This window comes from Dermacentor variabilis, chromosome 6, assembly GCF_050947875.1.
Source record: "Dermacentor variabilis isolate Ectoservices chromosome 6, ASM5094787v1, whole genome shotgun sequence".
NCBI lineage: Eukaryota > Metazoa > Arthropoda > Arachnida > Ixodida > Ixodidae > Dermacentor > Dermacentor variabilis.
In genome coordinates, this window is record NC_134573.1 from 180,162,822 (window position 1) to 180,178,073 (window position 15,252).

General features: G+C 47.1%; 1 protein-coding gene across 1 annotated transcript; it reads left to right on the top strand.

Moving 5' to 3' along the window:
• The first annotated feature begins 4,838 nt into the window (after positions 1-4,838).
• Positions 4,839-12,501, top strand: LOC142585908 (uncharacterized). Its single transcript, XM_075696999.1, has 3 exons — positions 4,839-5,816; positions 10,657-11,133; positions 11,786-12,501. The coding sequence occupies exons 1-3, from the start codon at positions 5,802-5,804 to the stop codon at positions 12,413-12,415; spliced, it is 1,122 nt and encodes a 373-aa protein (XP_075553114.1). The 5' UTR covers positions 4,839-5,801; the 3' UTR covers positions 12,416-12,501.
• Positions 12,502-15,252: the final 2,751 nt, after the last annotated feature.

The window sequence follows — 15,252 nt, forward strand, 5'->3', positions numbered from 1 at the left end:
ATCCGTTGTCTGTTGTCTCCGAACCCTGTGTAATCTGATCGTATGCGCGACGCAAATTGTGTAGTACCTTCTGGAAGGCATGCGGGCACCAGCGATTGCGCTGAAACTTTCGACGAGTCATGTATAAAAGCTGGCGCGCTTGACCGACAGAAATTATTAGGACGATCGCCGACTACGCTCGCCGCTACCGTACTTTGAATGTAGCCTGTTTTTCTGGGCAGAGGTTCACCCAATAAAGAATTTATTCCCTAATACACAGTTTTACAGCAAAGCTGTTTATGCGGACCCTGTGCCGACGTTGTCGTACTTCGCTAAAAAGGGGCCCCGTGACATAGCCGAGGAGGAAAAGAACTCAACAGGGGAAAGGGGTTGCAGTGACCCCTTTCCCCCTGTGAGAATGCTATCTTATATGCGAATTTTATACGGTTGTCACACGGCGAATTTCCGGCGCTCGAGCCAGATCGGCATTGAATTTTTAGACAATTCATCCCACCCTTCCGCGAAAGAAAGAAACGTTATGTGGGCGGTTTGTGGCCAACGAACAGCGTCCAGCGATTGAAACGCGATACTAGGAGACAAGAGGGGGCACTCGGCGAAAACTGGCAACAGGAAACACGCCACGCCTAGTGTTAATGCCATCCGTTAGTTAACGCGAGCATCGGAAAAAAGAATGTAAGATGAACTTACAGACAACGTTTTATTATTTTTTATTCCTTTCCGCTAAAACTAAAAAGCTTTGCGCATAAATGAACGTACACATCACAACTTTGGAAGAATGCAGAAGCCCGGAACGAGCATTTATATAGAGCAAAATAAACATTTCATCATTTCAGAAGCTGTCCTGCGTTTACGTTATAAAATTGCACGTGGCATAGATTCGGTGAAGGTTTGTAAACAACGTTCGCAATCATTCTTACTAAATAATAAAAAGATTCCGCGGCAAGCTCGCGCGTGGTTCAGCAGTAAAAGCGAGAAAACAAATGCCGCACCGATCAGCGGAGCCGGCATGGCGTGATACCAGCTGGCGTTCAACACGCGCGCGCCCACAGCCGAAACCGGGAGGTGTTATTACCATCCGCTTGGTGCGCTACAGTCAATTCGGCTGCTGTGCTCTGAGTGTCCGCTCTTCTTGAATCTTCCTGTAAGCTAGGAGCGCGTGCCTGCCGACACTTCGTGAGCTAGCAAGAAATGTCGGCAGCTACGTCAATCGTCAAACCAATCGAACCAATCGTCAGAACGATTGCAGCGCCAGCATTTCCAGCGGTGGCCCTTGCGCCCAATATACAGAGCTTCGGATTAGTGGTTCCGCACATTCGATCCCAACTACAAAACTATGGGAAGACCACGAGAAGTGCGTACTCCTGAGGAAGTAGCTGCCTGCCGCGAGCAGTCGGCGAGAGTTGGCTCGTGAACGGGCTCGTCATCGTAAAGTCTGTTTCACCCGCAAACAAAAAAGAAAGAAAGAGAGAGAAGAAGAAAAGTGAAAGAAAGAAAAGTAAACGCTGGGAGAAACGCAAAGAAAAAGGCATTCCTAAAGCATACTCGCCACGCGAAGCACGCGAAAGCGAAAATGAGGGGAAAGAATGATGAAACAAAATACAATGCATATTGCTTGCAAAGTTTGACTTGCATGGTGTAACACTCGGTGTAACATTTAGTAAAGCAATCAACGGTGCTAGTTGGTGGACCTTCATGATTATATTGCATATAGTGTTACACAGTTTGTCTGTGTAACACTAAGCGCAATATAATCATGAACTTGGTGTAACTCGCACAGCTTCGCTGTTCGACCATCTTTACGGACTGGAAGGGGCGGTGATTTTTCCTACTGTGTTCTTCACAGCCACTACAATGTGACAATATTTTTATTTTCAATAAATATACCATGTAAAAAGAAAGAGAAGCGTCTGGGCCCTAAGGGGTATACAGCAACAGTCAGCTGCGCTGGGTGCCTCCCGTTTAAGTCCCACCATCGGTTGCGAATTTCTTTACTAATGACAGCTTATAATAAAATTGTTTTGACATATTCGTGATTCATGTACTCGGTGTGCCAATGCAAAAAACGTCATAGCCTATTTCCCGGCTGAGACAAACCGCTGAGAGATCCAGTCAGCCACGCCAAACCTGACGAAGTATAGGCAGTGAAAGCTTCGCGTTAAGATTCTACCCGCCACAGCTGACCAGCAGATGCTGCACGTTTGTTAGTCTTTTCCAAACTATAAATTCACAATGTGAGTTTCGGTTGACGTCATGAAGAGGAATTTGTCAATCTGTTCATCATCGAAGGACGCTTATAAGCAGAAAATGCATGTTGTCCAATGCCAGCAGTAGATAAGCCGCGTTTATCGGTGAAATAGATAATTGTTCGCCGATAACAATGGTGAAGAAGCAGAACTAGCACACATATAGGAATATGCAGTAGTTGCCACGTGTTATGTTTTTGTAGAAACATTTAAAGGCAGAGCTTAAACTTCTAGCACAACTTAACGCGTGTCAAGCGGCATATTCTGTGTCACATAAGGATTCTGAGGCACTCAACAGTAATACATTCATGACCAGTATTTGTTCCACTCATTCAATCCACCCCCATGTGCTGAATAGTTCAAATAAAAGTACATCCTGGCGAGTTTAGCGCGGACTAAGGAAGAAGAAAAGAGCGAATGTACGCAGACTTTAGTACTCGATCGCAATATGGGGGGGGGGGGGGGGTGTACCATGCTGTATTGGGGCATCTGTCGGTCATGTTATTGCACTACAGTCACTTGTATGAGATATTGCTCATGATAACAGACAGCATCGTGATCCACAAGAAAATCTTGCCTTGCAGAATAACGTGATTTTTATGTGCTTCAAGTGCAGTTAACTTGAAACGGAAATACAACAATGAAAGTTTGTATGCTAAAGCCTACACTACTAAACATGCGTGCACTAGTGGCAACATTTGCCAGCTTCGAGAATGGTATGTGCTAGAAATGTCTTGTGATTTCTCGAATGCAGTGATTGTAATAGAAGTATGAACATGAGGGACTCGGCGACAAATCTCAATCTTGAGTGAACGCAAGCAATCACAAGAATCGCATAAGATTGTGTATGTTATGCAATCCTTCCTTTTATATGTGAACGTTCTACGTGTGTAAAAGATGCTCGATGTCTGTCAACGAGCACTAATCCCGAAGGGCACGACGATTACGTATTTTACATCTGTAACGAGCCCAGAATGGCCGTGAATCTAATTCGCTCATTCGTTCATTATCACAACAAAGCAGTCGGATTTTTTACGTTTGCACTCAATAGGCACTAAACTTGCAGGCTTAACAAATTGTGATAAATAAGGTAACTCTCAATTAACTTATCTCAGAGATGGTTGTTCATACTACGGGCAATCTATGAGCAAGCGTTCCACAGGCGTCTGGGGTGTCACAGTATGTCCCGTTGGAGGTTGTCTTCACATTTATTCGGCGCAAAAACTGAATTGTGCAGGCAACATCCAGTCGTAAACAGTGCAGAAGGGCATGCCATTTAGGGTCAATTTTTATGGTCACATAAAACCGCAGATCAGGGTCGACTAGATAGAGCAATGGCGTCTATGTTTGTTCGTTACACCGTTATCTTCAGACAGCAGCTTGCGTAGAGTGCTTGTGGTGTCAAATTGAACGAATTCCAGAGGAGTCATTGCATTCAGTGAGTCAGCATCAGCCACCAGCCGGTTGGCTACTTCATTTCCCGTTACACCAATATGACTGGGAATCCGCCTCAAGTGAATTCTGTGGCCTGAATGTGAAGCGACGACCAGTGTCCTTGCGACCGCATAGGCTAGCGAGCAAGAATCGGCATAAAAACAATATTGAGCCTAATACCCGGGTTCCGCTTTTGAGTCAGAGTATATGATCCAATTATTATTTACTTTGTTACCAGCATTGTATTTTGTTGTCAGGAGAATCCGAAATAGTTCTGCCGAGGTAGATTACGCCTTGTTCGTCGAACGGTAATGTCTACTTTCATTGCGCGTTGGGTCGTAAAAGGTAGACGCGGAGCTATTATCTGTTGTGAATTGATCAGTAAGTATGAACACACTGCATCTTGCAATCAACTCATGTGCAGGAGCGTCAGAAGCTTAGCTTCTAGGTTTCCTTTTGGTTCACAATTATTTCTTATAGACTTTGTATGCTTGCGTGTTCCATACATGTGTGTGAGTATTTCTCAAGTGCGTATTCTGATAACCGGCTTTTATGTAGTCCACTTTCCCATCGGCGTGAGGTTAGTAAAAACGAAAACCGAAATGCACAATTACAGAAAAAGAAAGTAATGTCGAGTACCCATAACGTTTCCTAATCCTTAGATATTGTCTTGGTTTTCTCGACGGTATGTCTTTCTGCGTAATTGAAATAGTGCCAGTTAGATCCCCCGTTTTCCTCAGATAAAAACGATATTAAAAGTACAGGAAAAAGGCGCCTGTCAAAACAATAATGGTAATATGGCTTATTGCAGCCCTCGCCTAATTCCTGAAAACATAGTCAGGGGGCCAGCGGCTTGACGGGCGCCTTGCGTCAAGCCCAGGAACAGCGCTCACTGCCCGCGAGAGAAGTCCTCAATGGAACTTGCCGGTAAAGCCCCTTAGCCTCCTCCCCCCCCCCCCCCCCCCCGCCCCTTCCCACAACCCTTGCTTCTCCAGTGTCACGCCAGCGATGCAGTGGAAAAACAAGCAACAGAAGCAGACGTACAGCCGCGTCTCCCTGGAGGATTCCCCCGTGCTACTACGTCAGCGATAAATAAACACGCATGAAATAAACTCTCGCACGCGCCGGCTTTATTGACATCCCCCTCCCGTTTCCCTGCTGGCTTCGCCGTGGGCCCCCCGCATCAGAGCGCTACCGCCAGCGTCAAGTTCCTCCTTTCCGACGTCCGCGTCATGCGGCGGCGATGATGTCGGCTTCTCTAGCGAGAGCGAAAGGACCTTCCGGAGAGAAAGGGGCCTGCGCTACGGCTGAGAAGGCACCGTGAGGAGGAGTGCTCTTACATCCCGCTGTGCCAGAGGGTGAGGCTGAACGGGGGTGACAGGGGGTGAGCGAGAGCACGGCAGAGAGGCGGTGTCCATCGCCCGTCCGCCGCGGTGGCATCTCGGAGAAGGCCTCCCCCACTTTCCTCCCACCACTTCCCCTCCCCTTCGGCAGGCCCGTCCACCTTCTCATTCGTGGCCCATTATTTTCACTTTCGTCCAGGGCCTGTCCTGAATTTCGATATTATTCAGCCGCCGTAGCCGCTCGCCCATCTCGGGAACTTGTTTCTTTGTGGGTTTGTGCTTTGTCTGTCTGTCTGCCTTCCTCACCGCCTTTCCAACCTTTGTCCATCTTTGGCTCGTGCTTTCTCTTTTCATTACACCAGGCGTTCTTTTGTTTTCGCTTTTGAAAACTCCTCTCACGAGAGGTGAGCGCGCGTCTCACCGAGGGGTCCTCGCCCGCTCGTGGTCGACGGGCCGATGGATACCGCGGTCGAGGGTGTGCAGGGAAGAGGGAACCCGAGAGAAAGTGTAACGGTCCTCGTGCGAGGATTCACGAGGTCTGGGCCGAGTCACAGCGCGTGGGTATATAAGCTCTTGGGCTCCGGACAGAGAGCATCATTCCCATCGCACGCGTCTTCCAATCTCCTCTCGCGAAACAAACCGTGTTCTTCCTAGTTGCTTTACCACGACCACACCAGTGAAGTTGGCTTCGCTGCGTTAGGGAATCTCCTTCGTGATCACACGTTCCCCCGCACCCACCGCGCTTGGAGTTTGCGCCCACCTGGGACTTGGACCGGGAGCCATGATCTTCTTTAAGGTGAGAAGCCAAGTCAGCGCTGTTCCGTTCAACCAACCCACTAAGGACTGCGATCTTCGACCCTCGGAAACACAGCTTTAATCAGTGACAGTTAAATAGCTTTAATCCGTCGCCGCTAGACGGCGTTCTTCCGCTCGTATGGTTTGAGGTTTCAATCCCCAGCATAAGGTTAGAACCCTTGCCCAGAGGTTCTTCAGTCGTGGCAAATTTTAACTGCTTCTCCGATTCGACTCAATAATCCTTAGCCTTAATTTCCGCATATCATTTCGATGTCTTAATTATCATAATTAAAGCAGTTCTTCCGCCATCTAACGTTCTCATATTTGAAATATCAATTCATTGCCCGATATTTTAGCGGTAGTTGGCAAGGCAGTCCTCATCCGCTGTAACTACTTACGACGTTTCCCCTAGAATGTTGAGACTTTCGAACGCCTGCCACTAGGGTCCGAAAGGTAGCAGGTACAAAAAGCGAGTTTTTATCTTGTCTTTCTCGCCTCATTCAATATTAAGAATATTTAGGATTAGATCTTAGACGTATGGCGCGAGCGTAGTCACTTCTTTGTGGCGCCGTGCAATTATACGAGCGTCAGCTATCGAGAAGGTGCGTGTGTGTGTTAGGAAAATATTTTATTATGGCAAACAAAGCAATCGTTTTTGAGCGCTATATAAAATTTAATGGTAATGTGCGACTGAATACCAAAAAAATGTGAGAAATGGACTGAAGAGAAACGGAAATGAGAAACGCGTGTTGCGTAGCCAGTTTATCGATCATTCTCATGCGCTACAAGAAGCCGGAAAAATAGAAAATTTGTTCTGCGGACACCCGCTAGACAGAGTGTGGCATTAGTATATTTACGTTACCGAAATTCGTGTTGTTATGATTTCAATATTTTTGTTATGACTTATTCTTTATTTAATATCCCTATGTGAAAAGGAGTAGCTAGCGCCAATTAAAGGCGACATCATCTCCTAAATACCATATAATAAAAAAAAGAGGTCGGGCCATGAAAGGGAGAAATAACTGTAATGCAGCCGACTGTAGATCGAAACTACAAATGAAATTCAATACAAGTCTCTCATAAAGGAAGTTTAACAGTTGAAAAAAAAAATAATCCTGATCAGGGGATCGAGCCCGGGAGCAACGCCTTTCCGGGGCGGCCCTCCCGGATTCAATCCCCCGACCGAGAAGAATTTTTCTTCAATTGCAAAACTTTCTTTATGAGAAACACGCTGTCCGTTTCCTTTGTAGCGTTGCGCTGCAGTCGGGTGAATGACAATTTTCCACTTCGTTACAAGAAGCTAAGCGGGTACCCTTTAATAAGATGATAAATTACGTTGCATGAAAGAACAACGAGTGAGTATTGCATAGCGCGTTACGTTTTTAAAATGACAGAGTGGCTGCAGATATACGCTCTCGCCAACAAGTTTTGTTTATCTTACTCTGGGATGTCCAGATGCTTAAATATTTACCATATAGGCATCTTTCTTGAGTGATCCTGTATTTTGAGAACAGTTTTGGCCTTTGTTATATAGTTAGCGTTGGGAATGGAGGAAACACAATGTTGATAACAACAGCCTTATTACGAAACAATGTGTATCGGTATGTATGTATTAGTGTGTACTCTGTGAACAATGAAATTTATGCTACCTTTTATATTGTGTTTAATGTAACAAATACAAAAAAAAATATTACCCAGAACAAATTTTTGTGCGAATGAATTTCGGAGAAGCTCCTCAACTTCTTGCTCATTATTTTGGCTGCCGATTCTTTCCTGACAAAGAAAGAAGCTCAGAAGGGTGGAAGATTGACTGGTGTTCTCTTGGACAGTGCCTACGACGGTCGATAATTTTAGCTACGCCTCTAGCACCCTCGCAGCGATTGTCAGCGCGTTCTGACGACTATATATAGCGGAACCTGATCGACAGCGAACTAGAAAAAGGAGAGACGGCGACCTTACTCTTCCTGTTTTTCAAGTAACCTTGTGCGCATAAACGGAGCAAGACGCCTCAGACGATGTCATCCATTATGTTTCATAAAAGCGATGGCGTGATTTTCCGCTGAGATGACTGTTCATTCCTTGGGCAAGCGCTTTGATTCTGGAAAAAAAAAACGAAAAGAGAATTTAGTTCAAGAGACAACGAGCTGGGGAGGTTAAATAGTTTGTTCAAGGAAGAATAAGAAATATGTAACGCCAAGGGAACCAGTTTATTGAACAAGTGCAAGCGAAAATTTAGTTCGACGTTTATTGCACTTTCTAAGCTTTTTTGGGGCCAGTTAAATATTGGTTGGCGGCAGTTAAATATGATCAAAAGTTAACGGAAAAGAAAACATAAAGAAGCGTAGGCCTAGCGTAGCCTTAGCAGACGTAGCATAACGTAGCATAACAAAGCATAGGCTTAGCGGACGTAGTTAGCGAGACTGAGGATTCATGATGTGATACGCTCAAATTACTCCGGAGAAATACTTTCAGCGTTTTGAGAGGGAGAGAGAGAGAGTGAACGAAGAAGCACGAAAAGGGCAGGGGCATTACCAAGTCCGTGCTTGGTTGGCTACCATGCATTTGTGGAAGGGGAACGATGGATAACAAAAAGAAAGATAAGAAAGAAATAAAATAAAAAGGGGCAGCCAGCCTGAACCCACTCCCGAAGGAATATTCACTGACAGTCACGGGTTTTACTTTCTCAACCACCAAAGAAAAGATGGTGCAGAGGGCTTGCATGTTATTACCTACGAGGCCTGCAAAGACAGGTTCGTGGCCAATAAGCATGGATGATGTTCTTTCGTAATTTCGCATGCCATCGATCGTGAACCTTAGCGAAAGAACTTTCAAAAGAGGCAGATGATTCTGCAAACACTAGTCGCTAAACGTCTGTGGACGGTCGGCCACGGGTAATCAAAGCTGCTTTCATTTCTTCAGCCAGCTTCGTCCTAGCTTGCTCACCCCTATTTCCGGCACCAATCAGGAGCAACAAAAACAACAAGAAATGCCGAGGAAGGAGATCGGATGCTGCCGGTGCCGTGCGCGCATCTTTCCCGGATCACGAGTCGCACGGGCTTTCGTGACCAAGCCTCGGTCGCGCGCGGAGAAGCCCCCTTGTCCGGTCCGGACGTGGCTATCGGAATGAGAGCGGCGCTGCCCGCGTTCGCCTTTCTATTTATACGGCCCCGCGGCGCCCTTTGCTCCTCGTTCCGGACGGAAAGGATGTGGCGGGAACAAAGAAAAAGAAATGACGTTGAGACAGGCAGAACGGCAAAGTGGAACCTGGGAACTGCGGTGGGGCCAAATGAAGCCGCCTCTCCTTATTTCGCCGTGGCGTCTACCTTTCCGTACGTTGAGCGCGAAAATGACTCTTCACTTTTCAGCGACCTCAACCCGACTTCCCTCCTGAGCCCCCGCTCCGTTTTCGTTATACTGGACGACATCCCCCCAGCGAGTGGCCGTAATGGCTCCCCGTGCCAGTTTTGTGAGCGTTACAAGATGAGTCCACTTAACGCGCTTAAAAGCGTCGCACGACAAATATTCAGACCATTTGAACGCACTCCCTCACTCTTTGGCCAACTTTCTCTGGGTCAGCACGACCTCGTTTAGTGGGACCTCAGTTGCATGAGTGCTGCGCAGAAAAAAAAAAAAAGAAAATGGGGAAAGGGTACAGTGGTGAAGTCAAACAGACGCACACGTCACTTTCACGACCCAGCAGCTAAGACTGCACGTGTCGCTGTGAAATGCTGCCGATTCGCAAGGACAACACCGGCCGCGATCATGATCATTACCCATGTTTACGTTCGAGACGGGTCTTCTCGTTATCTTTTCTGAATTTACGAGTGGCAATATCACGGCGAGCACAGAAGAATGCTATGCACCACTGGATTCCCACCACTCAATTCCCACACGGAGTTGTCGTTGTTAGTTGCCTTCCTCGAATAATAATAATATTTGGGGTTTTACGTGCCAAAACCACTTCCTGATTATGAGGCACGCCGTAGTGGAGGACTCCGGAAATTTTGACCACCTGGGGTTCTTTAACGTGTACCTAAATCTAAGTAAACGGGTGTTTTCGCATTTCGCCCCCATCGAAATGCGGCCGCCGTGGCCGGGATTCGATCCCGCGACCTCGTGCTCAGCAGCCCAACACCATAGCCACTGAGCAACCACGGCGGGTTTGCCTTCCTCGAAGTTGTACCGACAAATAATTTTCATATCTTCGTTTCTCATTTTGTCTACCCTTTGCGCTATGTAGTAATATGTCAGTTTATATATATTTTTTTACCATTCTAGAGCAGAGTTTTCTATTACCCTGTTCCACTCGAACAGGACGCTTTTCTGGCTAAAATGAATGTTTCCTCTTTCTTTTTCTCGTTTTTCACCTTTTACACCTCTACAATTCTAGGGAACAAACGGTATATATTTAAATCGTTCAATTCCGAAATAGGGTGAAAATCCAAAAAAATTACGCATTCATGCTTACGAGGTCTGGTGTTTTCTGAAGAGTTCACCATAGTTCACATGGGAATTTCATGTCTCCTGCTGACATTCTTATGTGAGGTTGGTATGCTGGACGCCTGAACCGTGCCTGATGACATTGCAACAGGCATCGTGCAGGTGAAGCAATGGACGATCGCCAGGCAGAACCTGACTGTAGCTACAAATGCCACAGTCAATAATCGTGAGCGGAAACAGCTCTCTCGCTCCCATTTCATTTCGGGAGCTAAAATAATTGACACACTTTGCATCCTTCGCCTTCGATCAAGAGTGTTTATGTGGTGCTACCCATATTGCTAAGAGAGAAGTGCTTCATCCCGTGCCGAGACGTCCTACTAATTTGTTCAAATTACACCCAGGGGCTGTGCCTAAGCCTCATGGTCGCCACGACCCTGGGTGCGGGCGCCTATGGCCGTGGAGGAGGCTATGGTGGAGGCGCTGGTGGTCACCATGGTGGCGGTGGAGGCGCTGGTGGTCACCATGGTGGTGGTGGCGCTGGAGGATTCGGTGGACATCATGGCGGTAGTGGCGGAGCCGGTGGAGCCGGCGGGGACGGTGGCTTTGGAGGTCACCATGGCGGTGGCGGAGGTGGTGGAGCAGGCGGTTTCGGAGGCCACCACGGTGGCGGCGCAGGAGGTGGAGGCCTTGGCGGTGGTCTCGGCGGTGGTCTAGGTGGCGGCGGATTTGGTGGACACCATGGTGGTGCCGGAGGTGCCGGAGGCGCAGGTGGCTACGGTGGTTCCCGCGGCGGCGGCGGCGGCGGCGGTGGATATGGTGGAGCAGCCGGTGGGGGTTACGGAGGTGGATCCGGCGGCTACGGAGGTGGTGGTGACTACGTAAGTTTATTTGCGCTTGTAAATAAGTAAAGGAGCTCCAGAGGAGAAAGCAGGTGGAAACAAATAGCGCTCAAAAGCATTTAAACGAACCGATGTACCACTTAGGCCCCCGCGCTGTTATACCAAGCCAACCATATGTTGCACGGACAGTGCTTCTTGAACATAATCATTATACCTGAGGAAATCTTTGAATAAATACAATTTCAACAATTATGAAGATATCATTAAGTACTTGCAGTTAAGAAGTGCTGCTAAACATGCTTTTGGTTTTATATGGAAAAGCAGAAGGAGGGGAACAGCGACATGTCGCTTCGGAAGGTGGGTAATGGAGCATGCCTGTTAACACACATAGGCTGCTTTCTGTTTGAGGTTCCCACATCTATACAGCACGGTCTTCGCTTACCAATGACACTGCATGACGTCTCACTTACACTACATTAATTTTTCCCTGCTCGTTACTTGCCTTCATAAGGGCAATTACCTTTGTAAAAATCATGCATGATATTCTGTTTTGTTTCATTGAATGCAACAAAATTGAACAATAAAACAACATATTTTCTATAGCGACTTCTGTAAGAACTATAACTAAATTCTCGCTTTTGAACCGCGAACATCCAAGTACGCATTGACAGAGCTGTTTGTTTGCGTGTAGGGACAGCCAACCCCATACAACTTCGGCTACGACGTCAAGGACGAGTACGGCAACAGCCAGAACCGCCAGGAGAGTGGAGACGGCAGCGGCACCGTCAAGGGTAGCTACGGCTACACCGACACCAACGGCATCTACCGCCAAGTTAGTTACGTCGCCGACCAGAACGGATTCCGCGCCGTCGTCAAGACTAACGAGCCGGGAGTGGGACCAGCCAGTCCTGCTGACGCCGAGTTCATCGTCGAGGCACCACCCGCCGGCGTCGTCAGCCAGTACGCCGGAGCCCGCGGCGGCGGAGGAGGAGGATACGGCGGTGCAGGCGGAGCAGGCGGATACGGTGGAGCAGGCGGAGCAGGCGGATACGGTGGAGGACACCATGGTGGCGCCGGCGGATTTGGAGGAGGCCACCACGGGGGTGCCGGTGGCGGCGCCGGAGGCCACCACGGAGGAACTGGTGGAGGCGCTGGCGGGTTCGGAGGCGGTGCCGGTAAATACGGCGGTGGCGCCGGAGGCTACGGTGGCGGTACTGGTGGATACGGAGGAGGCGGTGCTGGTAAATACGGTGGCAGCACTGGTGGATACGGCGGTGGAGCAGGTGGCGCCGGAGGCGGCAGCGGCCCCTGGAAGTACTAGTGGATCTTCGTACATTCCCGCCACGCCGCATAGGGAGCTTTTTGACACCTTAAAGGGTGCGACCTGTGACCCTCAACCGGAACTAGAGCACCTATGACACTATGTTTTGTGACATATTTAATAACAAAAGAGAGGTAGAGAGGACATTCTACTCCGATGACACTAACGCCATCGTCTGTTGTTGAATCTGAAGGAGAAAATGAGTTATACTCCTATGTTTTCGAAAGTCATTGCAGAAACGCACAGTTAGTCGATATGTTATGGCAAACAAGACATCCTTACAGATGACTGACATACATGGGAATGGTTGATGTCTTCTGAGTACGTAGTGGTTTCCTAGAGAACAACAGTCGTAGGGTGCTAACGCATACTTTTGGGAACAGAAAAAAGTTTACCGTGTTGGCGCGCCGTAGATAACGACGAGCTGAGGGGCTTTCGCTTCAGGCCTTCACCGATTCTCGAGGGCTTCGCACTTGTATACATATGTATGTATTGTGTGTCGTGTTAGGTGCATGTGGAGGGGTGAGCTACCGCTTTGTTGTACTGTGATTGCTCATATAACGAACAGCAACGCATAGGATGATGCTTTCTACACGTCTAAGTCTTAACAGGAGCTTCCTCAAGCATGCCCTTCGCTCGGTCGAGCTGGCTCCCGAGAAGGAAATTAGAGTTTCCATCGGGTCAGTTCTGGGCGTGCAATGGGAATCAGTCTGCACTGTTGTTTGTCTCTTCCGGGTAACGACAGCGAGGCATTACACTGCCTTCATCGTCGTTTGTTTGTGGGTGTGCGTTGGGCGATTCTTTTCTCTTGTGTGTTTGGTAGTTTTCGGGAAGTAAGCTTTGGTTTTCCTGTTGACTCATCGCTGTGTTTTTCAATGTGCATTACTGTTGTGCGGTTACTGTCTATAAACATGAGTGCTCTTCTTAGCGTTTGCCTTTTCTTCTGTGCTGTAACATTAGGGAAAATGCACATGTTTTGCGTTGTTTTTTTGGTTTTGATGATATTGTCCGTAGTTTTAGGCGCTTGCGTCAATGGGCAAGGGTGTGGCATCTGTTATCAGTTCAATACTCAATGTTCGTATACGAGACGGGGAGGCCCACTGTGGACAGGGGAAATGCCAAACTGTGTTCTGCGTCAGCGCATTGTATTTCCTCTTCTGTACATGAGTGCATGTTCTGCAAATGAGATTTGTGACTGTTTCTTACTGCGCTGAGTGGTTGGGTTATGTATCTGAGTTCTCGGATGTGCCTAGAACCTTGTGCAATAAATCTTATTTATGTACATTACTCTAGATCAGTGTCATGCTTTACTTCCTAATGAGCTCCTCTATGCCACGAGGGCTCACAGCTGTCAAAAAATTGTGGCATCTAACACTCCGGAACATCTCTTGCGCGCAGTTCGCATCACTCCTTCATTAGAGCTGCTGTTGCACCAGTTGTTGCGCAGTAGCATGCATATATATATATGTATGTATATAATTCGGACACATACTTAATGACACCTAGTTTGCAAAGGTGGCCACAAACGGTCAGAAACGTACAACCCACAAAGTTGTGGGAATAGCTAAAGAAAGCTCTCATTTTAATAATTATGGGATTTAATTTGCCGAAAATGAACAGTGGGTTGTGAGAGACGTTGTAGTGGATGGCTAGAGATTATTATGACCACCCGAGGTTTCTTAAAGTGCGCCCATAGCACGAAATTGAACCCTCGATTTCGTGCTCAGTATACATAGCGCTACGGTATAGCCACTGAGTCACCGTGGTGATTCATTATATAATTTAATACATCCAGTTACGCCACATGTGTACCCTGAATGCCTTAGTGTTCGAATCGAATTCGCTTCCATCATTCATTTTTAAACGTTCACACTGAATTTCTTCAAGTACATCATTATGGCCGAATGTAATACGCTACTAGGCGATTTCAGAGGGTGCCTGCTTAAAAGAAGAGCTGGTATTCCGCGGCTGTCAGGAGTGCCTGCATTTGAGCTGAAAGTATCTCGGAGGTCCAACTTCCGGCGACCACCACTATACGGCGTCTCTCATATCCCCAGAGTTGTCCTGGGACCTTAATATCAATCAATCAATCAATCAATCAATCAATCAATCAATCAATCAATCAATCAATCAATCAATCAATCAATCAATCAATCAATCAATCAATCAATCAATCAATAAATAAATAAATAAATAAATAAATCAATCAATCAATCAATCAATCAATCTTATCCCTTTCTATTTATACTATGCTGTTCAGAGACGCCTAAAATACTTGTTAATTGAATGGGTATAGGAAGTCCGTGTATGGCAAATACTTCCCTTAATATTATTCGACGATGTCGCTATTATAAGAGCTTATCACAGAGCCTTCAAACTTTATATTATAATTTTTTAAGCGGTTAAAAGTGCTCCCAACACAATATTTACAACAAACAAAAGAATTCTTCTGTGTGCCAAACATCCGCACTGGAGCAGATTAGACAGTCAAAATTTTCTGCTAGATGCCGAAATGCCATCTCCAGCATTGGTATATTCCACTGGTGGGATGCCATTTGCTGACTAGCCTGTGGCACGAAAAAACAAGGCTTCTTGGTGGTAAGCGCATCACTAAAGGCCCCGTTATAGAGTTCAGAAGCTATATATAGGTAGCCAATTTTGCAAAGCTCGTATCATTTGATAGCAACTTCAGTTTAAACAGGACAATTATTCGCTTTCAGTAAAACATTCACAACCCTGTGTGTCATCATACTTCGATGCCGGCATTGTCGTTTCCAATGTTCCCGCGCACTGATTACTTGGCCTTTGCGGCATTAACGGTAATGGGGCTCGTGGCG